Source organism: Quercus suber, unplaced genomic scaffold (genome assembly GCF_002906115.3).
Source record: "Quercus suber isolate HL8 unplaced genomic scaffold, Cork oak 2.0 scaffold_402, whole genome shotgun sequence".
NCBI lineage: Eukaryota > Viridiplantae > Streptophyta > Magnoliopsida > Fagales > Fagaceae > Quercus > Quercus suber.
The window spans coordinates 18,029-43,155 of NW_027069853.1; the positions used below are offsets into that span (position 1 = coordinate 18,029).

Here is a 25,127-nt window from a genome sequence, read left to right on the forward strand (position 1 = left end):
CGTCACTAATACCACCCACCTTTCTCTCTGATATTTCCAACTTGATAGTGTCCCCACAAAAAAAAAAAAAAAAAGCCAACCACATATTAACCCATAATACCATACCAACACAATACCACAATATTCCCTCCAAAAATTCTACCACGACACCAACACCACCCAACCCTCTCTCTGATATTTCCAATTTAAAAGTGTCCCCGCAAAACAAAGCCAACCCCACAATTATTGAGGATATTGATCGTGATTTAAGCATGTTCGAATTACTTTTGAAAAATAACAACTCCTATAGCATCCTATCCCAAAATAACCCTCCACCCACGTCATCCCATAATAACCCAGAAACACACTACCCCATTTTTCACCCCAAGTGTCCTACCACGTCACCAATACCACCCACCCTTCTCTCTAATATTTCCAACTTGATAGTGTCCCCACACCAAAAAAAAAAAAAAAAAAAAAAATGCCAACCACATATTAACCCATAATACCATACCAACACAATACCACGATATTCCCTCCAAAAATTCTACCACGACACCAACACCACCTAACCCTCTCTCTGATATTTCCAATTTAAAAGTGTCACCGCAAAACAAAGCCAACCCCACAACTTGGAAACATATACTCAGAAATGGAGGGGGAGCCAACCTCAGAAACGATTGATATCTTGGGTCAGAAGAGGTCAGCTAGCAACCATGCAAACCATACTGGGTTATCTAACAAGAAAATTGTGGTTTCTTAGAGTGGTAAGGAAAATGTTCAGATATTGGCAGAGGCTATTCAATAGCTTTACTAGAAGCAATGAGTCTCCTAGTATGGAACTGTCATGGGCTTGGGAACCCATTTACAGTTGATCAGCTTGCAGATTTGGTGTGGGCAAAAGATCTCTATGTTGTGTTTATAGCCGAAACATGGACAGATAAAGTTAGGCTAGAACAAGTGAAAAGATGAATTCAATTCAAGAATCTATTTGAGGTTCCAAGAAGAAATAAAGCAGGTGGTCTAGCACTATTTTGGAAGGAAGACTTCAACTTAGATATTGAAACTTTCTCCTTGAACCATATAGACACCATATTTAATAAAAATAGACTTGATGAATGGAGATTCACCATTTTTTATGGCGAACCGAACACCCAAAAAAGACATGAATCGTGGGATAAGTTGAGAGATTTGAAAAGCAGGAGAACTTCACCGTGGTTATGGGCTGGGGACTTCAATGAGATCACTCGTTAATACGAAAAAAAAGGGGGAAGAACCAGGCCACATTCATAGATGCAACTCTTTCGGGACGCCTTGGATGATTGTAGTTTCATAGACCTGGGGTTTGTGGGGTTTCCTTACACTTGGCATGAGCACTTTGTTGATTACACAATCTTTGAGAGACTTGACAAAGGTTTAGCCATAGTTGATTGGTTCACAAGGTTCCCAGGTACCAAAATTCACCATCTAGATGTAACCACCTTTGACCTTTGACTATGAACAATTGTGGATAACTTCGAAAGGGATGGACTCAAATTTCCACAAACCATTTAAATTTGAGCAAATGTGGCTAACAGATGAGGGGTGCACTAATACAGTTGAGGTTGTGTGGAGGGAGAGAGTTGTAGACCTGTGGGACATTAGAGTTCTCAATAAAATAGACAAGTGTGGAAGGGAGTTGACACGGTGGAGTAAAAAATGCTTTAGGAGTGTCAGAAGAGAACTTGAAAATAAGCGTAAGCAACTCAAACAAGCAGAAAAAGAGACAGCTCGGACTGGGAACTCAACCTATATGAAGTTGTTAGAAAGGGAAGTAAATCAGTTGCTGGATAAGGAGTCCAAGATGTAGGGCCAGCACCCAAGAATAATGTGGCTTAGAGACGGTGACCGTAATACAAAATTCTTCCACAGCAAAGCTTCACAACGACGCTGACGAAACTATATCACCATGTTACGAAATGCCATGGGTAACTGGTGTGTTGGGCAAGAGCATGTGAATGATACTATTTTGGATTTCTACCAGACTTATTCTCATTTGATGAACCGAGTGGCTTGATCGAAGTGATTGAAGTTATCCCACATGTGATTACACCTGATATGAACGTACAACTTGATAGAGAGTTTACTGTTGAAGAGGTGGAGGTGGCAATTAAGCAGATGGCCCCCCTAAAATCTCCTAGCCCCGACGGTATGCCCCTTTTGTTTTACCAAAATTATTGGTCTCTGGTTGGGTCTGATGTTACTCCATATTGCATTATCTTAATAGTGGTGTGCTCCCACATTCACTTTGTTACTCTTTTATCACTCTAATACCAAAGGTAAAGAACCCGAAATATGTGTCTCAATTTAGGCCAATAAGTTTGAGTAATGTTCTTTATAGAATTTTCTCAAAAGTTTTGGCAAATAGACTGAAAATTATTATGCCTCAACTTATTTCGGAACACCAAAGTGCTTTTATGTCTGATTGTTTGATTTCATATAATATCTTGGTGGCTTTTGAAACATTGCACTGCATGAGGAATCATAATAAGGGGAAGATAGGTTTTATGGCCTTGAAGCTAGACATGAGTAAGACATATGACAGGGTGGAATGGTTTTTTATGGAGAAAGTTTTGGTGAAGATGGGTTTTCAAGATAGATGGGTGAAACTGATGATGGCATGTATTACCACGGCTTCATATTCGGTTTTGATTAATGGGGAACCCACGGCCACATCACACCATCAAGGGGACTTCGACAAGGAGATCCCTTATCCCCATACCTTTTCCTCATGTGCATAGAGGGGCTGTATGGATTGATAAGTAAAGCAGCAAACAATGGTGATATTCGCAGTGTGTCAATTTGCTGTAATGGCTCTAAACTAACCCATTACTTTTTGCAGATGATAGCTTAATCTTTTGTAGGGCTACGGAGAATGAATGCCAAACTTTGTTGAACATTCTTGCTAAATATGAGCGGGCCTCTAGTCAACAAATAAACTGAGCTAAAACCACACTCTTTTTTAGCAAGTCCACCAATGCTAATATCCAAGATAGGATCAAAGATATGCTTGGAGTAACGATGGTTCAACAATATGAGAAGTACTTGGGTCTCCCCTCCCTCGTTGGCAGAAACAAGACTGAGAGCTTCAATCACATAAAGCAACAAATATGGAAGAAACTACAAGGTTGGGAGTCAAAACTCTTGTCCCAAATAGGTAGAGAAATTCTTATCAAAGCTATTGCACAAGCTCTCCCCACTTATACCATGTCTTGTTTTAAATTACCACTCACTTTGTGCAATGAGATTGAGGCGTTAATCCGCAAATTTTTTTAGGGTTAAAGAGGTGATGAAAGATTCATTGGGTGAAATGGTCGGATTTACGTAAGCCTAAATCACAAGGAGGTATTGGTTTCAAAGACCTAGCCATGTTTAATGATGTACTGTTGGCAAAACAAATGTGGAGACTTCTACATTACACCCACTCATTGTTCTACAAGGTTTTCAAAGCCAAATTTTTTTCCAACTACCTCTGTGATGGAAGCAAGATCCCCAAATAATGCATCATATGCTTGGAAAAGCATAATTAAAGGAAGAGAGGTAATAAAGCGTGGAGCGGTGTGGAGAATAGGCATGGGGAATTCAATCCGGGTGTGGGGAGACAACTGGCTCCCTGTGAAGAACAAGCCCAGAATTTTATCACCAAAGCTGGATGGGGATGGTACGGTCTGGGTGAGTGACTTGATTGACCCAGTGAACAGAACATGAAGAGAGGATGTGCTTGACCGAATCTTCTATGATTTTGAGGCAGCTNACACAAATAAAATAATAAAATGTCAACCATTTCGACTTTATTTTATTAAGCCAATTTCTTTGATGAGTAATGAATTCATATTATATGCAAGTTTCATAGGTAAGGTAAGTATGAGAGGAAAGATTATATTAAGAAACTGTACGGTAGGAAAAGGAAAAAATATACCAAACTGTATATACAGCCCCACTTTTATATCAGATAATTTTAAATTGTGAAGAAATTGATAACTTGATATAAATAGAAAGAAAAAAGGAGTTTACGTAATTTATAAGTTTATATTAATTGCATATTATTATTATTTTTTTACTTCATCTAAAAAATAGTTAATGTTATTAGAATTTTATTAGAAATTTTTTTTTCAGTTTACCTTAAAGATAAGAAGTTCACATTAGTTAAGTACAATTCTAGAATTTCTAACCTTGAACGAGTAAATGTTATCGATATGATTTATGTTTTCATTTCTTTATTTAGTTTTAGCATATATAGAATATATATATATGGTTAAGTGCACATTATGATCGAGATTCAATTATTTATTTGTCTATACCAGTGGCGGAGCCAGGATTTGACCTTTGGGGGGGGCAAAATTTATAACTAATATACATGTGTCTCCATAAACAAATACATATTGTGTATGTAGCATACAACATATGCATTATATATACAAAATATTAACCAAACTTGACAATTAAATGCCAGTATTATGAATAGTAAGTGATCATTCAATATTGAAAGATCCCCTAAAATCATTGCATATCATTATATTGCGTATATTTTATTAGTTTTTTTTTTAATATATAGCCAATAATATAATCCCCTACTATATTTTATGGAATTTTTCATGTAATTGTTTCCAAATTTTATTGCTTAATACTTTTGAAAGGAAACTTTTTTTTTTTTGGGGTGGTATTTTTGTCTCTTCAATTGAGACTTTTTCTTCTTTATTTAAGTTTATTTTTTATCATTGTTTATTTATTTATTTATTTTTTTAAATTTGAACTTTAAAAAATATTGATGAAGTAAAAAAAAGATATGAAGATATATGATATTGTTTTATTGGCCTAGGGATTTTCGTTAAAAAAAACTTGGTAAGGCAGATTGGTACCCGAGTTTCAGATACTCGAGTACCAATCTGCCTTATTGCACTTGGGTCATTGTTTTATTGGCCTAGGGATTTTTGTTAAAAAAAGTTGGTAAGGTAGATTGGTACCCGAGTTTCAGAAACTCGGGTACCAATCTGCCTTATTGCCTTTGGCTCAAGGTTTTTTGGCCCAAGGAATTTTTGAAAAAAATTTGGTAAGACAGATTGGTACCCGAGTTTCAGAAGCTCGGGTACCAATCTGCCTTATTGCATTTGGGTCATTGTTTTATTGGCCCAGAATTTTTGTTCAAAAAGCATTCTCTCATCTCAATTGCAACCAATTTAATATATATATATATATATATGAACCGTATAAGGACAACAATTTTGTTTAAGAAGCAGGCCATTATCATTCCCCTGGACTGTTCAATTGTCTTACTCAGATACACAGGGATAATACATGAATCAAGACAATTTTATTTGGAGCCTTTAACGTTTAAAAGGAGGTAAAAAAAAAATAAAGGAAAATACAATAGGAAAAAAATAGGGATAATTACAATTTACCCACCTGTGGTTTGACCCGATTTCTATGTGCCTACCCGTGGTTTTAACTTTGACACTTTGCCCACCTGTGGTTCTCACCGTGAGTGTGCCGTAACCCACCTCTCCATTTTCCGTTACTCTAACACAGAATAAGTAAAAAACAAACCTAAAACGGATCAAAAACTCTCACTCAAATCTTGAACATGAAGAACATTAAGAATATACCCAAATTTTGAAACTTGAGTTGGCTCACTAAATCCAGAACACGAAGATTAACCAAAAACTAAACCCAGATTTTTCTGATTTTCATATTCAAACTAATTGTACCCAAACTAAACCCACAATCATGTTTTGGGTTAGTGAGTCTGAAGAAAAGTAGAAGAACATACCAAAAAACTAAACCCAAGTTTGGTACAATTAGTTTGAATATGAAAATCAGAAAATTCAGGGGGCACAAAAACAGTGATGACAAAGTTTATGAGACTAAAATTATTCAGCTTTCACGCTCGTCGTCGTCGTTGTTGTTGCTGTTGAGAAATGAAATGGGTGGAGCAACAATCACCAACTCTTGTGTGTTGAGTTGCTGCTTTCGCTTGCGATCCAAGCCTAAGTCTCAATCACCATCACCATCACCTTCTTCTTCTTCTTCCTCCTCAAAGTGCTCTTCTTGACCATGATCCTCTGCCCTAAACTCTCTCTTGGATCTCAGTCGCAGATCCATTTTCAACACGAACGCTTCCTTTTCTCTCCTTCTCATGGACCCCGCTACGTCTCGCCCCGCTGTAGTTATCGACAACGGCACCGGGTACACCTCTATAGATATATGTGATTAAATACGCTTCGTATTTGTGTGTATATAGGCGCACAAAGTGTTTGACGAAATGCCCCCAATGGGGTTTCCCTTTCAATTTTTTATTTTTTATCATACACCAGTCTTTCAATAGAATGGGCCAATTGGGTTTGCTTATTTTTCGCTATATTCATTTGGGCAGTCGTATTTATTTGATTTTGATATGCAAACTCACAGGGACACCAACTGTTTGACGAAATGTTTTGTCAATTGGGTATTCTATAAGCTCTGCCTTTTGTTATTGCAGGTATACTAAGATGGGGTTCGCCGGTAATGTTGAGCCATGTTTTATTGTTCCCACAGTAGTTGCAGTAAACGAGTCGTTTTTGAACCAATTAGTTTGGGTACAATTAGTTTGAATATGAAAATCAGAAAAATCTGGGTTTAGTTTTTGGTTAATCTTCGTGTTCTGGATTTAGTGAGCCAACTCAAGTTTCAAAATTTGGGTATATTCTTAATGTTCTTCATGTTCAAGATTTGAGTGAGAGTTTTTGATCCGTTTTAGGTTTGTTTTTTACTTATTCTGTGTTAGAGTAACGGAAAATGGAGAGGTGGGTTACGGCACACTCACGGTGAGAACCACAAGTGGGCAAAGTGTCAAAGTTGAAACCACGGGTAGGCACATAGAAATCGGGTCAAACCACAGGTGGGTAAATTGTAATTATCCCAAAAAAATAAAAATAAGAGATGGTGAATTACATAGCCACATAAGTAATGTTTCTCTAGCTAACAGTCAAGTACGAAGTATATACATGAGTAAAAATTTGAAAAAGAACAAAAAAATCCTGAAACTCTATCAAAACTGGACTCCTCCATGGATGCAATCCCCAGAACAAGAAGTGATGGCCACACAAATCTGTCGGGTTGAGCCAGTGGAGAGAAATTTGGCAACTTTCAACGTACTTCAGGGAATCAGAGGTTAGGACAGCAAAATTTTTTACCAATTGTGCAACTGAGAAGTAATGCTTTTTACCACAGGATGGTATGTTGTGTGCATGAATCTCTTAGCTTTCTCCGAGCCTGGTTGCTCTAGCCACTCATCATATACTCTAGCCACTCACACTTCTTGAAAATTATTCTAACAAAAATACAGCATCACATAACATCTAACCACATTGATGCACCCATTCCCTGTATATAATTTCTGTAAATACATCGCAATCTTATTAAAGAGAAACAAAAAAAAAAAAAAAAAAAAAAAAAAATCCTGATTAATATCAACCTTTTCACTTTGCACCAGAATTAAAAGTTTGGTATAAGCATTCTTAAAATCTANCGTGAGCGTAGCAACATTAAATGCTACGCTTCAGTTTTTAGTAATATATAGACTCGTATAAAAAAAAAAAACATTCATAATATACTATAGTCATCATATTGTTTCCAATCAAATTTGTTATGGAATTAGCCTACACTATAAGAATCGACATTCATAATATACTACAGTCATCATATAACGGTATATTTTTTATGAGATTTTTCTCAAACAAAAACATTTGTGATATTATGGGATATGAAATGACTTCTTCCATAAAATTCATCCATAAATTTCATCAATAGAAACAAAGCTCAAATTCATCCAAAAATTCCATCAATAGAAACAAAGTTGCTATTTTGTACTATATTCCAGTTATATAAACTAAAATTTGAAGTCTAAATCATTCCATTTAAATTCTTGCGTCCAACTGAACCATTATTGAAATTTTACAAGTACTAATTAAAAAGGAAGAAGAAGAAGAAAGAAAAGAAAAACCCACGATCCAATATGAATTAAATTGGCAAGCTTTATTTGTAATTTATTCACACTTCTTGAAAATTATTCTAACAAAAATTACAGCATCACATAACATCTAACCACATTGATGCACCCATTCCCTGTATATAATTTCTGTAAATACATCTGCAATCTTATTAAAAGAGAAACAAAAAAAAAAAAAAAAAAAAAAAAAAATCCTGATTAATATCATACGCTTTTCCACTTTGCACCAGAATTTACTAGTTTGGTATAAGCATTCTTAAAATCTTCAAAGAACATGCTCTGATTTTCAGCATACTTTGTGATCCATCTGTGCAATAAAGGAGTGAGCTTTTCTTCAGTTAAGCAAAAAGAAAACAAACAAATATTGCACCAAAATTATGTTATCATTTTTCTAAATTGAAAGCTCATATGCCAGTGAATTTTCAGCTATATTCCTAGAGAGGGAGAGAGGGAGAGAGCTTTTAATTATTTTTCTATGGCTTTATTGGTTCCAGGACACCATTTGGAAGCCACTGCCACGAACCACAATAAATGCATATTCATGTATGATCAAGTCACCTACATCAGGTCCAAACTTTAGAAAACCTCGGATTTTAAAACACAAGGTGAGCAATTTGGATTAGTTAGGAAAAATCTGTGAACGAGTTGATAAAATTCAAGATGAAGTTGACTGGGTCAGGACTCAGAAACAGTGTGAGAGAAAACTAAGATGCATGTGTTAAATTCAGGAATTTGGAAAATGACAGGTTTTGTCTGCAGTTTGGACACACTCTGCGAAATTCTATCAATTTTTTTCCTAAAATCTGAATATAAAGTGTGATAAAACCCAATAATCTCAAACATCTTCAAATAAAATGTCAATTATCAAGGACATCTGTGTTGCTTCTACAGTTCATGTATTGCATTGTTTGGGATCATTTTGCACCACACCCGCTAGCAAGTATGTTTCAAAATTTCATATATCTTTCCACCCAATCAGATTCATTTCCTAACCTTTTTCGCACATACCCTACTATAGCTATTGAGTGCTCAGCAAATTAGTGAAACAATACAGGTCATAAGGGAAGCTCAAGAGATCTATGAAAGACAGAGAACCTTAAGCATTCGTTATCATCAGTAAGTGCACGATCTGAAGGAAGCCCAATCATGCTTGCCATACCACCTGCATGTGAAGAACAGAATAAGTAAATGAATAAGGAGAAAAGACTTTTCTGATAATTAAAATAAAAAGTGTAAGTTGCTTAAATTAAATTTGTTGATAATAGTTGTTAAAGACAAAACCGCAAATAAAAATGTTAACCCCATCTCACCGAATATATCATGCAGTAATCTTACATTTATATAGGCTAGACTTGAGCAAGCAATTTAAGGCCAATTATGCCGCATGTGGCAGAGTTTAAAGAAGACAAAAGAAAGTATTAATAGACAAACATCTCGGGCCAAAGATAAAGGCAATCATCGATAAACAACTGAGAAGATAGCTGGACTAAAATGATTTTTATGATTAGTTAACTACCTGAAGATGTCCATGGCTTCTGCAGAAGAATTTTAAAGTATGAATTATCAAAAACAGTTGGATTTCCAAAACCTTTACTTCCAAGGGTATGAGCTCCAGACAGAGCAACAAGATCTTGTGTTCTGCACAAAAAATTAAGAGAGTCTTGCTTCAAGTAAGGCCTTTGTGAAGTTACTTACACAGTAAAATATGCCAAAGATGCATACCTATTAGCTATGACCTACTAAGGATTCAGTTGTATAGCTCAAGTAAATAACATAAAAATTTAGACTTGTTAACACGTAAAATTTGAACTATTAAAATGTATATCAGCAATTCTTAGCTTTATCACTTGGGGCCAGGCTTAAACAGGTATTTAAGCTTTAAATTTTTCAAATCCACACATCTAAAAGTAAGTAGATTCGGCATTGCAGCATGTATAAATGTCAATATGGGTTACATAATAAGCAATTTAAATTCAAAACACATAGACCCCAAAACTTGCTATTAATTCACAGGTAGGAAGTACACTTTAGCTCTATCCAATTATTGTAAATATACTTTTATCTACACTTCTAATAAACCAAGTACTTTGCAGGTAAGGGACAGAATTTACAAGTGTCATACAAGAATTCGTCGAAGTCTTGGTGCTTGGCCAGAATTGATACTTCATTCATTTTGTAGCGCATAGGTAATGGTATGTTTTTTTTAAGAAGTCTTGCATGGGTGTTGCCAATGATAAAGGATGTCGTCATTCGCATGACACATTGACAGGTAGGCCAGTTGTGTAACGCATGGTGGGTGGGTTATAATGCACACATAACCATCGTGTTAACAGTTTGATGGCTGATGCTAGCAGTTTCCCTAGTTCTTTTGAAGTATTAAAGAAAAATTGAAAATCTGGCTCATCATGCTTTTATTTCATGAGATATGACCTGGTATGGCCATTGTAGAACAGTGATTGCTAGTAAAGAAAACCAATGAAAACAAGTATCAAAACGAAGGAAAATGAAATGACTGTTTGCAATCTAAGGTTTTATGTTGCTTTTGAGTTCCCAAAAAGGAAAAGCTACATCAATTAGGAAAAAGTGTTTTGTAATGACAATTGAATGGAGGCTGATTTCATATTGTGAGAAGTTCTGGATTCAAAATTCAAACTTATTTTCTTTGTCTACCATTTCTAAGCTACCAAGCCAAGCATTAAATAAACTGAAGGATCTGTCTAACGTAAGTGTAAGTATTTAGTAAGGCACAACCAAGCGTGTTAAGTTAAAGTTGATAACAAAGGAGAATTTAAAAAGTTATCAAACAGGCTAACAAGCACAGTAAAATTTTAAAATTGTATAATGAATTACCCAAATCCCCCTTTAAATTCAGTGCTATAGCTGTCCAGCTGACAAGTTCACCTTTTGTGCCCTAGAAAATTAATAAAGAAGGGAAAAAATGGAATCATACACTACAAGAAAACTGGGTATAGGCAACGTTTTGAAAACGTCACTAAAAACCCAAAAAACGTCACTATAGACACAAATGGTCTATAGCGACGTTTTTTTTTTGCGACATTCAAAAACGTCACAATAGAGCAGTCGCTATAGATCTATTGCGACGTTTCCAAAAACGTCGCCATATGTTACTCTTTAGTAGCGTTCAAAAACTTTTTGTGACGTTTTCTAAAACGTCACTAAATAATATAACATTTTCGTAAATAATCTAAGAAAATACATTTAGCGACGTTTTGAAGACGTTTTTAGTGACACCTTTAAAACGCCGCAAATAATCAATCATATAGCAACGTTTTATAGCCGTCGCCAAAACGTTTGCTCTCTTGTTTTTTAGTGACATTTTTAAAGCGTCGCTATAGGATTGATTATTTGCGGCATTTTAAAGGCGTCACTAAAAAGGATTTTCTCTTATTTTTAGCAACGTCTTTAAAACGTCGCAAAAACCTGCTCTTTTTTTTAATGCTGTATAAACCTGCTTAAAATTCAATAATAACTAACACAAGTTTGTAATAGATCAAATATACCTATTGATCATTAATATTCCACAATAACAATTTAACCATAGTCAATATATATATATATATATATATATATGTTTAATACCAATACATGTATCATTTGAAATTGAACAAAATACTTGTCTATCTACAAAACAAAAACAACCACCTAAACTATGACAGTATTAAACAAAGTACAATACTTCCAAAATAAATGTGGTTGTAACAAAATACTTGTCTACCTATACAAAAGTTAATCATTTTGGCTTTCATGTTCACATTCAAGAAATACAGAACAATAAACTTCCTATTGAAAATCATAACAAGGAGTTGCATAGATACATACAAGTCTACAATATATGTCTGCCTATAAGTAAAAAGTTGTGTAGGAGAGCATGCCTTCATAGGTTTTTTAAGACCTGCATTTTCTGGTCTCTCAAGTTCATAAACGATGGAACCATTCATACCACCTGCAGTAATAATAATGATGCATAGTAAATGAAGAGATGAGTAAGAAAAATAAGAGTTGCAATTTGGTGAAAAAATAGGCTTAAAAAATTTCAGAATGAAATGTATGATCGTCTTTTATGTTGGAATCAGTTGGCAATAAAGCAGAATTTAACTGAACTACTCATAGCTTTGCCCTAGTTACTTGACTTTACTAATGTCTGGAACCTCTATCTTGCCAATCCAATAAAAATTAAACTATCACTAGCATTTGCATCTTGTTCCTGTTATGAAAATGAACTGTCAAGGTGAAAGAGATGAATGAAGAATATAAGAAGCTAAGTCTCTACTATGGATGGCTCCTAATATCTGGAGACATTTTGTGAACTATAAAGCCTCAAATTATCTTTCCCATCTTTAGAACATTAAAACTTCAATACTTTTCCAAGACATTCACCAGTTTAACCAAAGAATGTTCTCTAGTCTGCTGTCTTACATCAGTTATAGTACAATAGTGGTTCAAAAATGATTAATCTAGCTACCACTGGTAAGCACAAATCTGGCAACGAATTACAAACCAGACCGATAATCTATTGTAAGAAAACAAATCAAATAGGTAAACCAATTGACTTTGATAAAAGACAGACTATAGCATAATGTATCCTACTAGTAAGCATCATCCACAATATTATCACTCCATAAAGCATCCCAATAACATTTCATCCGGACTATACCTGAATTTTCATCCTTATCAAAAGTTCCTGCATCGTGAAAAACCAAACGAAGCACGCCAGCCGCCTTTGCCTTTGACAATACCTTCCTCACCTCTTCCTTTATGAGCAGGTAGTTCTCACTTGTAGTTGTAGCCAGCCTTCAATGTTCATAGAGAAGTATAAAGTAAAACAGAAATGAGAACAGCATCTAGTCAGAGGATAAATAAGCACACAATTATATAACATCTGGGTATGTAGTTTAACTATATTCTCCACTGTTCCAAAAGTTTATGGTACCTAATAACACCTAATTTAAAAATAAAACCTATCAAATTGAATTCATATTATACACTACAGTTTTATAAATGAGCAATGTTTATTTTACACTCTCACTTACACACATAGTACACACACTCACCACTTTTGCACATAAATCATGACTTGAAGCATGATTTCCAATAGTTCAAAAAGTTGAGTGTGTACCATGTGTGAAAGTGAGTGTGTGCAATAGAAATTTCCCTTTCTAAATTATATGCAAAATATCATTAGAGACCATTGCTGATGTGGTTTTTCTTAGTTCTTTTAGGACACAACTTTTGCCACAATTTACTGAGATGTTCAACCACTTTCACATAGACCCACCACCAACCGTTGTGCCCCAGACTGACTTTACCTAAGCCAAGCAAGTAGTATCTAATATCTGTTCAGATTCATCAACTATATCGAAAAAAACATAACAAAAAAGTAAAAATGGAAAAGAATTCAGGTAAGAAAGAAGAAGTGTTCGCGGTAACTAACTAACTAACCCAGCAGCCTTAACTGCAGAGGCCTCATGCTTTAAAAGAAGAAGCAATGGTGTTGTGGTGGCTGCTACAAATACAAGTGCTCTTCTTCTACTTGTACTTGCCCCTGCACCTGAGACAGACTCATTCTCGATGCTTATGTGACTGTGATTGTGAGTGGAAGCCCTGGGCGTAGTGGCGTGGAATTCGACCGTTGGGAGGGGTGAACATTGTGACCTGGCGGGAAATTTGAATTTGAATATGAATGAAGAAGTGGAGGAGGAGGAGGAGGAGCAGAGGAGAGAGCCGGGTTTACAGTTGAAGAGAATTGATGAACTCATACTCATTATCTGTAATGGACGGTTCACAGTCTCTGCTTTTGTTTGAATGGTGGTATGGGGTTGGGCTTGGGGAAAGTTTTTGTTTTTGTTTTTGTCTTGATTTTTGTTTTTTGTTTTGTTTTTTATTTTTTTAATTTTTTTATTTGAGAAACACACATATATAGACTAAGGGAATGAGACAAAGGAATACACCCACACGCCAATAGGGCTTGAAGAAAGTTGAAGTTGCATAGTGAGTGGAAAAAGTCCTTGTTAAAAAGTGATTTTCTGACTAATAAATATTGAAAAGTGGTGTCTTCCTAATATTTTCATAATAAATTCTAAGTAGTAAGTTGTTATTAATTTTCGCAATATTTTCACAATAAATCATAGGTGGTAAGTAATTATTGGTTTTAATTTGAACTTACCACTAAAATTATTTTTTTGTCCACTTATAACATTCAGTAATAACCTGCCACTTAAAATTTGTAGTAATATTTCTCATAATTATTAGGCGGTGATGTGGTGCTCAATTATTTTACAGTTATGATGGACTCTATTAATTAAATTTATTATGAAATCTATTATAAATGTTGGATAAAAGAGCATCACATCACCATTTGCTCTAAAATTACTTAATAATTTTCTACCTACCACTATAGTTGAGACCACATTAGTAAGGGGCGATAATAAATGAGAGAATTCCTTATATTATTTAAGTAGCAATTTTGGATTTTAATTTTAATATTTAATATTTTTAGCTTTTTGAGATACAAAATTATTAATTAAGTTTAAAAGTACAATTATCGGTGGCTAATATTTCTCAACACTACTAAACTTTTCGTATTTAGGTGTTGCTAAAATCTAATTTTTAATTAATAATATGACTAAGAACTTGATTTACAGTAGGATTTTATTGATTCTAAAATAAATAAAAAAGGATTTTATTTATTTATTTTAAATTTCTTTATGCAAAAACAATTATAACAAATATTACCATTAAAAGTTGACACATTATTTTTTTTCATATCAATTTAGCACGTAATTCAATAAATTAATTCTAACCAAACTAATATTGATTTCATTTAGAGAAACCAAATATCATGGTTAAAAGAATAAAAATAACAAGAGATGAAAATTTATTATTTTTTTGAAAAAGTAGTTTCACTATGCCTAGGGTAAGGTCAGTATGGTGAAGAAAATTCGAAATCTAATTTCCAATTTTGATTTTGGTGTTGAGAATAATGACTTGTTTGATGTGTGGCCATGTGAGAGATTGGATTGAGAATAATGGATTGTTTTGAACAACCTTACTTGAGGATCCCAAGATTTTGGGTTCAACAAAAGTAAAGTAATGTTAAGTCCACAATATTTTCACAACAAATTTTAAGTGGCAAGTTGTTACTAGTTTTTTAAATTGAGCCAACCACTAACATCACTTTTTTATCTATCAATATTAGTTTGCTACCTAAAATTTGTTGTGAAAACATTGTAAACGTAGCATTTCTCATAAAAAAAAAAAATTGGCCTCCCAAACACAATTCTTAACCCTTAAAAAAAACCCAAATAACATCAATAAAAATTAGCCTAAATAACAGCAAAAATAGCCCATACAACAACTAGATTATGCCCAACAACAATAAATTGAATAAAGTATACAACAAAAAGCCCATTCAAAAATAAAATAAAATAAAAAAATAAGAACTCCTAATCGTTTAGATTCCTAACTCATTCACCAATTCCATAAAAATAATCTCTAATTTCATTTTTCCTAAAAGACAATTTCGAGAGATATATTGTGGCAATGAGCTTTCTTTGACAACGTCAGCAGCTCTGCTCTCTCGATTTTATAAATTGCAAGTGGAGTGGCTTTGCTCTCCTCGGCGACTTGGCTTGCAGTCTCAATAGTTATCATCTCTCTCTCTCTCTCTCCATGTGCACATTCTCTATTATAATTTCAAATTCTCTCTCACTTTATTACTCTAATCTCAACATTCTGATCGCTCATTCTATCTCTCATTAGTCATTTTATGCGTTTTTTATTTTATTAGTAGAAGGAAATTGTAAGACATTAAGTAGTTTTTTTTTTTTTTTTTGGTGATGTCGATATATTCAAATTCTTTTTTTATTTATTAGATTTTATATAATTTAAGTTTTTTAATGACTATCAAAAAATAAAATAAAAAAAATTTCTAGAGCCCCTGAGATTACTTAGAGGCACGAGGCAATATCTCTAAAAGAATTTGGCAAAATAGCCACCTTGGGGAGAAGGGTGCCTCCACCCATCGGAATAACCAATGCAACCGTGTTTAGCATATTTATTTTCCGGCTGCCAAAGTAATTTTCATTGAAAATGATAGCACATTGAATCAGCTAACTAGTGCTTACTATTCTTGGAAAGTGTTAGCAATATAAACAGCTATGTGCAACAAAACAAACCTGAAAAGTTAACGGATACCTCAAGGGATTAGTTTAAAAAATATTTTTAAAAACCTTTTATGGAGAGAGGAAAAAATAAATAATTTTTTTGATATCTTTTTATATTTTTCATAACAATAATATCAAAACTTTTCTAAAATGATTCATTAACAAATGAGAAATGTTATGTTCACAACATTTTCACAATAAGTCCTAAATAGCAGATTGCTATTGGTTGTTATTGATGGACAAAAACATAAATTTAGTAATGAGTTCATATTAGAAATTACCACCTAAGTAGAATTTGTTGTAAAAGTATAATGAAAATATTATAGACGTAGCACGTATCTTAACAAATATTTGGATCCCAAAACTAATACTATTTGCACCAAAAAGCTTGTAATTCAACTGACTCAACAAAAACATTGAAATCCAAATCTCTTTTTCCTAATTGTAGCTATCGATTTTCCTCCGTCGAGATTAGTTTTGAGGTCACTCCAACTGTAAAAGGGCTCTTAATTGGGCCTAAGCAGAACCAACCTCTGTAATATTTTTAAGGGCCTCCGATGCAAGTTTCGAGCAGTAAAGACACATAATAAATTAAAAGGACAATAAAAACAAATTTTCATATTATGATTTTTTGTGTTTTTGTTTGAAGAACATACGATGATAATAGGTGTCTTGCTAAACATCATCACAGCAATGTTCTTGAAATAGTATCTGCGAACCTTTTTTCTAATATTACCTCCAAAATCAACTAAGGACATCAGAATAAGAGCCTTGTAACTCAATAACATCGACCTGTCTCATTTATAAGGAGAATCAGGGTTCAAATCCCCCTCCCCACTAGTTGGTTGTAACAGTTTATCAAAATTTTTTAAAAATAAAAACAAGAATACTAATGAGGATAAAAATAATTACACGTGCCATCTATGAGGATCTCAGCTCCTTGACTCCATCTACTCCAAAGCAAACAATGATCTGGTTTATTTATTACTGGATGTGCTGTTTCCGCTGCCGCCAACCCAATATTGTTTGACTGCAACCAATATCTTCTCAGGCACAAGGGGACCATCCTCATGATCCATCAGCCTGATAGTCCATCTCATGCCTCCAGCAATTTTCTTAACCTTGTTCATGACATCAACTTCATCCCTCAAGATGACAGCCCCTTCAGGCCTCAATATCCTATCCATCTCCAGAAGGATGTCTTCCAGTTGGCACCTATTCAAGCATTTACATATATTTTGTCATAACTTAAAGGTGGTAAAAACTTCTTACAAATGAGGTTGTCTATCAGAAGAAAACCCCCATATAACCAGGATTTAGCTAATAAATTAAGATCATATAAATTGCAGCAATCTATTTTTTTTTTACTAAGTATAGGAGATCAAGTAGTTACAGAGCTTTTTGCGCGTATAGTATTAGTGCTATTTCCACTTTAGCTCTCAAGAAAAAATAAAGCATGGAAAGCCATTGTTATCATTTGTTAGGTTTTAGATTGTTGACTAAATTCCTATGTCAAACCAAAGTGTGGTAAGGGTAATTCATTGATGTTTGAGTTGTGCTAAGTTGAGCCAAGAAGCAAATTGAAAAATTTAAGCTTTAGAATACTCGCTCAATCGAAATCATTCTTGCTTGAGTGAACGTGAGACAGAAAGTTCTTGGGACCTCACTTGACAGAAAATTAGACAGAATGTGAAACCTGCACTTGACCGAAAATTGTGTGAATAGTAAATTGAATTGTTGTGTCACCTATTTACCTAGTTTGCTCTATATCAACCAACCCTTGCTACAAAGAGAGTGAAAGGCTGTTATACATGAACAAATCTAAGAACCAAACCTCCTTGAGCTTAAAGAGTCCTAAATTCCTCCATATTTTTTAGAGATACATTTTGAGAGTTCCTAGAGCCCTGAGCTTAAAACACTGAGTTTTATTCATCCAAACCACACAAAACCCAACCCTTTGTCAGTGAATTCATTGATAGAAACCTCCAAAGAATTCTTTGGAGCATCGGATTTCCAGGTCCTTGTGGACAAGGTTATTCATAAAGAAAGTTCCTGTAGAAAAATTTCGGAGTTCTAGGACCACTAGGTGGGAAGGCAAGCAGGGCATTCGCTAAGGTTACATAGAGCATTTAGCTACAAAGGTTTTGTAAGTAGGCTATTGTAATTGTTTCTTTTTTTGGCATAAGGGGTTGAATCCTCTGGAGTAGTTTTTCCTTTAAAGAGTTTCTTCATTGTTTTCCACTTTGTTTCCAGATCTGTGTTGTTTATTGCTTTCAGTATCTTTATTGCTTTTGATTTGGTGATTGATAACTGTGGTTGAGGTACTTGTTTGTGTTGTCTCTTTGTGCTAATCTGTTTGGAATCAATCAATTCATCTGCTTCTAGTTGTTTGGGGGTCTAACTCGAATTTTTCATCATTGATTCAAAACCTCACCGAAAAGTTAGTGGGCGCTCCTATGTTGTTTACAATTTATAGCATCATAGCTTTTTGCTGAGTTCCAATAAAGTAGAACACATTAGCATGAAAATGATATATATATATATATATATATATGATATGAAAATACCTAGACATTAAGAACCTATGACTACAAAAACAATTGTCGACTTAAGGCTTCCAGGTTATATATATATGTGTGTGTGTGTGTCTATATATATACACATGATATGAAAATACCTGGAAATTAAGAACCTATGACTACAAAAACAATTGTCGACTTAAGGCTTCCAGGTCAATTAATTTAAAGTCGCCAAAACCTGATATGACTTCGCGTACAGGAAGAAGAAGAACAAGAAGAAGAGGCTTACCTGTTCTGGTACAAGCTGAATACACCACTAGCATGAATAAGATCATATGTCCTTGGGTATGTAGAGAAGCCTTCACACCTGAACAAAGATACATAGGGAATAAAAATGTTATTGAGATTACATAGCCTTTGGCATTGTGATAATGGAATGGAACTGGTAACAAGAATGAAAGCTTGAACTATTTGACATTCTTATGTTGCCCTCAGCATTGTGATAGACAAAACCAAAAAATTTGAAAAAATTAATTAGCAACCATATTGCACATATGCTTAATGAGTTGCAAAAGAAGTTGCTATGCTATCAACAAAAAGAAGAAAAAGGAAGCTTATAAATGAATCCCTCTGAAAATGTACCAAAAAATTCAAATTCAATGTAAGCAGCTATTAGTTGGTCATATAATAACAGATTTTCATCTTTATCAAAATTGCAATTAAAACTCTCATGCTAACAAATCTCAGCAATTACAGTACATAAAAATATAGGGATAGTGTAAGAGACTTTAAGTGGGCAACAAAGAGAGAGAAAATTGTAGGGACATACCAGTCATGATACATGCCAATTAGACCTCTCTCATAGATAACACCTAAAGTGTTCTCGGAAATTGTAGGCACCACACTCATCACCCAAGATTTTGGTGATTCAAGTGCTGCTGCAAATCCTCCAAGGCCTGCATTCATATCCATCACATTCCGATATCTTGTAGTGCCAATCAATCTATTGATCCTTTTGTAGGCATTTAAACGTTTTTTCCAAAGTTTATTGTCCTCTTCATAAGATTCTGCTGTAACCCCTTCAATGGATCCCTTAGCTATTCGGGGAGGAACTGCAAAAAGCCTCGCTGGAAACTTCTTCAACTCCCCTCCTGCTACTTCATCTTCACTACTTACCTCAGGGAAAGGAGTTACGCATGTGCCCATTTTCTTGTACCTAATATACACCACAAAAATAAGAATTAGGATGATAATACCAAAAGCAACAATTTTAACAATTTTGAGAAAAACAAAAACATCTGAAAAGTCTATCACTAGATTTGCAAAACATTAAAATTCAATGCCAACATTTATTTGGAGTAAGGCAAATTCATAGATTTTTATATAACGTTTTACCAAAAAGAAGGGAGTTGATCAAATTAGATGGTTGTAGATTCAACCCTTATTTATCAACTAAATGGAATTTCGAGGCACAATTGTGCTAGTGTTAATCCATACTGGCCCAAATTGGATTGATTCAACCAGTACAGAACAACAAAGTGTAACACACCATGATATCCCATATATCAGGCAGTTAATTGTCATGGATACATACCAACAACATATTAAGTTATACATACGAAAGTCCATTCCTCCCAACCACTACTTAGATGAGCATGTGCTGCCTCCACATAACAGAGAATGAAGCTTAGTTGCACAGCATGCAGTTGCCTAAGTTGAAGTAAAAAAAGAACAAGTATTCACAAAGAAATAGATAAATAGATCATAGGGAGTTAGGATTCTGTGTGTTGGATGACACAACTTCACAATGGTTTCATTATAATTTTTGTTAGGCAAATACCACAGTCCTTAAAATTCATCCAATTTTCCAATTTGGTCCCTAGCTTTTCAAAAATAGCAATCAAATCCTTACATTACACAAAACGCTGATGTATCATCTGTCTAGACGCATTTACAACAAAAAATGGTCTAGGAGTCTTCCAAAATACATGCATTCAGCCTAAATAGTTTTAAAATGTCACACTATCAGCGTAGCCTAGATATGAGAACCCAAGCCACGTGGCATCATAGTGCCAGATTTTTTTTGATAAGTAATAAGACTTTTATTGAAAAGAAAATGAAGTAACTCCCAAGTACATAAGCAGTAAGGAAGCTACAAATAGCATCAAAATGACATAAGTCAAGGAACTCCTCTAGTGAGGAAAAGGAGTGACTACTTAAAGCCAGCCAGCCAATCTAGCAAGGAAAACGTATAACCACAGTACCAGATGGTCCAATAGTGTGGCACTTTTATCCGTTTGTGCTGCTCACATCTATTTTTTTAAGACACCTAAACCTTTTTTTTTTAAAATTATAAATGTGCCCAATCAGATGACATATTAGCATTTTGAGTATTGTAAGGACCAAATTTGGATCATTTTACATTTTTCAAGGATTTGATTGTTACTTTTGAAACTCTAGGGACCAAATTGGAAATTTGGTCAAACTTTAGGGCACAAAGACATGCTTCTAACTTTGGCTAGCTCATTTATGGGGAAACTTAGCAAACATGAAGCTTGAAGGCAGCACTAAAGTAATCCATGACCATAGTATTTCTTCAAGCATTAATAAGTATAATAGGACAACTGTTTAAAAGAATAAGTACCAAAGATTTCAATTGATAGAATTGTTTCATAACTCTAACAGTGAATAACTATAACAAAACAAACACAATTAAGAAAAAATTCAAATTCCCTTAAACCATAAAATGACTGACTGATGGCTGAAGTATCAAAGACAAGTGACCATCTCATACCTCAGACAGTGAACAATATCACAGAAACCTAGTAAAAATATAATCGAGCAAGATTTTTTCAACCATAAATTATAAATGAACATTGCTGGTAGTACCAAATGTGTTATACAAGTAAAAATGTCATACCTCTAACAGGAAATAACATTATAGCAACTATAACATCATAGCATCACAGGGACTCACCAGACATCATCAGCATCCTTTGATGTACATATATTGGCAGAGTTTCTTTGGCAGGATTTGGCATTTAATTTTTTTCTCCAGATAGCGATATCTCCCTTCTCATACTTCTTTTCCCAGCAAAGCAGTTCAGCCAGCTTTTCAATCTTTGTTTGCTCAGCATTGAGATCCTCCTTAGACCGCTTCCATGTTTGGTAATAAGTCTTCCAATTGATTGGAGGGCCGGACAAAATCCAGTATCCACCAGGTCTGAGAACTCGATCAACTTCCATGAGGTACATTCCATCTGTATAGAGAGGTTCATATGTGAAATTAACTTTCACCAGGTACAAAAAAAATTCTACCACCTAAGTTCTAAATTGAGAGTCCATTTTTTAAACGATTTTCTACCATTTTGGTGTGATTTTTCATTAACTACAGAAAACATTTCCCACTGACTAGCATTTTCAGTCACACCAAAACACACAAAACATTTTATGCTGAAACAAACAGGCCTAAGTTTAAGTACTTTTTGCATAATACAAAAAATACAAAGATCAATACAAGATTGTCAACCAAGATATTGGACATTCCTAGCACTTACCATTTGCAGTCCATGGGATTAGACATCGAGAGCACTGAGCCATATCAAAGGCTCTTGATGGGTATGGAAGATTTATTGATCCAAGAACACCTATAATAGCAGGAACACCTCGCTCCAATGCAAACTGAACCTGTGCTTCATGATTGTCCCTTGGTGCAAAGGACATAGCCAATACATTTCTTTTCAGCAAGTATGCACCCCAGCTTGCAACCTGTTTTATGAACAGAATCATTAGTCCAGCAACCATTACTGAATTGAAAAGCTAACTGTGAAGCAGATTAGGCAGCTTGTAGAAATAACAAATGAGCTACCGCCATCATATTGATACTATAAATTGGAGCAATAAATTCTATTATATAATTATAATGTGAACCTTGTCAGAAATAAATTACTTTCATATGGATAGTTTAAACCCCAAAACAAATGCCAAGTAGTCCAGAATAGAACCTACAAGATGGGTATTCAAGAGCATAAAGCTAATGTTGATTAGCAATATATCAAGCCCTTCAAGGAAGATACATCAACCACTTGTGACTTTCAGGCCTCAGTACAGGCATTGGCATTTTAACAATGACATCAAGACAGACATTATGCACAAGCATCTCTATTTTATAATTTCCATGTAACACAGAGAGGAAGAGGCCTAATTGAGTTATTTGTTAAAGGCTTCTGAACTGGAAAGAAAACAGACAGTTCAAGGGCTCAACATGCATCCAGGCAAGCTAGAGGGAGAAGGAAGATTGGGAAGGGGGGGATTGGGAACAATTTGAGTTCTAAAATATTGACGAATATTACTATGTGCATATATGTAGACACATAAACAATAAATAAATAAATCATTGTAATTTGAACAATCAACATACTCCACAACCGGTATCCAGTGCTGTTCTGACAGTGCCATCTGCAATTGGAATAACAGATGCAAGTTCATCAATATATGCATCCGCGCCTTGAGGAAACATTGTTCCCCCACCTGGAAATTTGAACACATCTCCCTGAAACTGCACCCAATTCTGGACTGCCTTCTCAACAGTCAGATGTTTATAAGGAACATTAGCATAGTGGACATAGTCCCGGCTTTTAGGCCAAGGGAATGGAGTCACATATCCCTTGGGTGCTGGGATAAGACAGTGCAATTTTTCCTCCTCTGGAGGGCAATGTCTTTCCCTGTATATCATATTTTCCCTTGGGAATTTCATTGCTCGGTCTTGTTCTTGGCAAGGAGTATAATCAGTGTATTGGATGTCACAAGGCTTGAACATTTTGGCTCTGGGTTCATCATGTTCAATAATTTCAAGATCATTGTGATGAGCCTCAAAATCTAGAATGGTAACGTTGTTGCAATCTGTCTGCCTGGTTATTTCCAATGGTATGCCATCACCTTTTCTGAAACCACTCTTCTGCCATGCTCCCAAAAGGTAAAAGAAACAGCACAAACCAATAACGATAAGTATAGACAACGTGCCTCGTGTTCTGTAGCCTGGTAAGTGATACTTGGAGCCCATCATATGATTAAGACAATTCCCTCAAACCTACATTATTGTGCATCAAAATTAGAAAGCAAAACTTTGAAACATATCATCAAGGGTTGAGAAGTAATATTAATCTTGGGGAAAATTCATTTATAACTGTACCAATTATGTAATATTCATCTATAACCAGAATAAGTGTATTGACTAGTTTAACTATTGCATAAACATATATCCAAGAGGCTTCATCTAAAAAATAGATCAATTTAAATCTAAAGATAATGACCAATTGGGACAATTAAAAAAATGCAACTCCAGCACATAGTTTCACTCTTTTAGACAATAGTGCTTGCATTCAAAATGTGAATTTACAATCACATCATGATCAATATCTCTTTACATCAGTTATTTACACACTATGATTTATTGGCAGGCCAATTCTCATTCCTATAATAAAAATATGGATTTAATTAAATCAAGAAGTGGCATACTGGAATTTTCTCCATTATACAATCGAAAACAGCTACAGAGATCTCTTCTATTGCTTTATCAAGTCGGTAAACTAATGGAACTTTACAGCCAAATCTGACATATTTGAGTGTCTAGATAACAAAAAGAACTCATAAACAACAAGCAGCAGAACTAAAGTAGAGACTCTTAAGAAATCGCAAGGTTCTCAAATACCCAGAAGAAGGAAAAAACACAAGTGCATAGATCTTATAAGAATACACAGTAAAAACCCAAAAAAGAAAAAGAAAAAAGAGATCAAATGCTTTACCAGAGAGAGAGAGAGAGAGAGAGAGAGAGAGACGGACAGTAGTCAATGGCTCCAAAAAGATGATATGACGATTTTGAAGTGGGTTCTACCAGCTATGTAGTTAAGGGTCTCTCTCTCCTTCACTCTGAATCTCCCACACTTATTCAGTGCTAGTAACGGTGAGCCACAGAGACAGATAGTTTGCGCGTGCAAATTGGAGAGAGAGAGAGTTTGAGCTTTTATAACTTATTTAAATTTGAAGTTAGATGCTTTATAGTATTGGATTAGAATTAGATACGTAAATAGTTTGAGTAGTAGCAGTAATCCACTTCTTCATGGGAAGAGTTGGAAATTTGGAGGACTATTTATTTTGGAGTTATCCACCAACACAGCTGTCATCATCCACTGCGGGAAAAAAAACATGTTAGGATTACAATAAAATTCTCAAATTTCTCAATGTTTTTATGTGATAAGTTGTTAATAATAGAAAAAAAAGACAGTATTCATATGAGTTCACAACTCATTACTATGCAGTAAGTTATGAACATCACGTGATAAGTTGCGAAAAAAATTATATAAATAATTAAGAACTTAACATTCATTATAGTCACAAGCCTAAAAGGGAGTAGAAATTGGATCT

General features: G+C 34.6%; 2 protein-coding genes across 2 annotated transcripts; both read right to left on the minus strand.

Moving 5' to 3' along the window:
• Nucleotides 1-7,985: 7,985 nt before the first annotated feature.
• Nucleotides 7,986-13,957, minus strand: LOC112034268 (putative L-ascorbate peroxidase 6). Its single transcript, XM_065761237.1, has 6 exons — nucleotides 13,463-13,957; nucleotides 12,678-12,814; nucleotides 11,843-11,966; nucleotides 9,519-9,640; nucleotides 9,098-9,164; nucleotides 7,986-8,309 (listed from the first exon to the last, which is right to left on the minus strand). Exons 1-6 carry the CDS (start codon nucleotides 13,783-13,785, stop codon nucleotides 8,207-8,209), a joined length of 876 nt encoding a protein of 291 aa, XP_065617309.1. The 5' UTR covers nucleotides 13,786-13,957; the 3' UTR covers nucleotides 7,986-8,206.
• A 2,999-nt stretch (nucleotides 13,958-16,956) lies between these two features.
• LOC112034259 (probable methyltransferase PMT14) lies at nucleotides 16,957-24,808 on the minus strand. Its single transcript, XM_065761240.1, has 7 exons — nucleotides 24,509-24,808; nucleotides 23,125-23,793; nucleotides 22,262-22,472; nucleotides 21,682-21,964; nucleotides 19,534-19,920; nucleotides 18,994-19,071; nucleotides 16,957-17,400 (listed from the first exon to the last, which is right to left on the minus strand). Exons 2-7 carry the CDS (start codon nucleotides 23,767-23,769, stop codon nucleotides 17,163-17,165), a joined length of 1,842 nt encoding a protein of 613 aa, XP_065617312.1. The 5' UTR covers nucleotides 23,770-23,793; nucleotides 24,509-24,808; the 3' UTR covers nucleotides 16,957-17,162.
• Between the last annotated feature and the right edge of the window lie 319 nt (nucleotides 24,809-25,127).

Coding starts and splice junctions, on each gene's coding strand:
- LOC112034268 (XM_065761237.1), bottom strand. CDS start 13,785: ATGAGTATGAGTTCATCAATTCTCTTCAACTGTAAACCCGGCTCTCTC. Junction 12,815..13,462: donor TCTGCAGTTAAGGCTGCTGG/GTTAGTTAGTTA, acceptor TGAACATTGAAG/GCTGGCTACAACTACAAGTG. Junction 9,641..11,842: donor CAGACATATATTGTAGACTT/GTATGTATCTAT, acceptor TTTTTTGTGCAG/AACACAAGATCTTGTTGCTC.
- LOC112034259 (XM_065761240.1), bottom strand. CDS start 23,769: ATGATGGGCTCCAAGTATCACTTACCAGGCTACAGAACACGAGGCACG. Junction 19,921..21,681: donor AAGGATGCTGATGATGTCTG/GTGAGTCCCTGT, acceptor GGTGTATATTAG/GTACAAGAAAATGGGCACAT. Junction 19,072..19,533: donor ATTGGCATGTATCATGACTG/GTATGTCCCTAC, acceptor ATCTTTGTTCAG/GTGTGAAGGCTTCTCTACAT.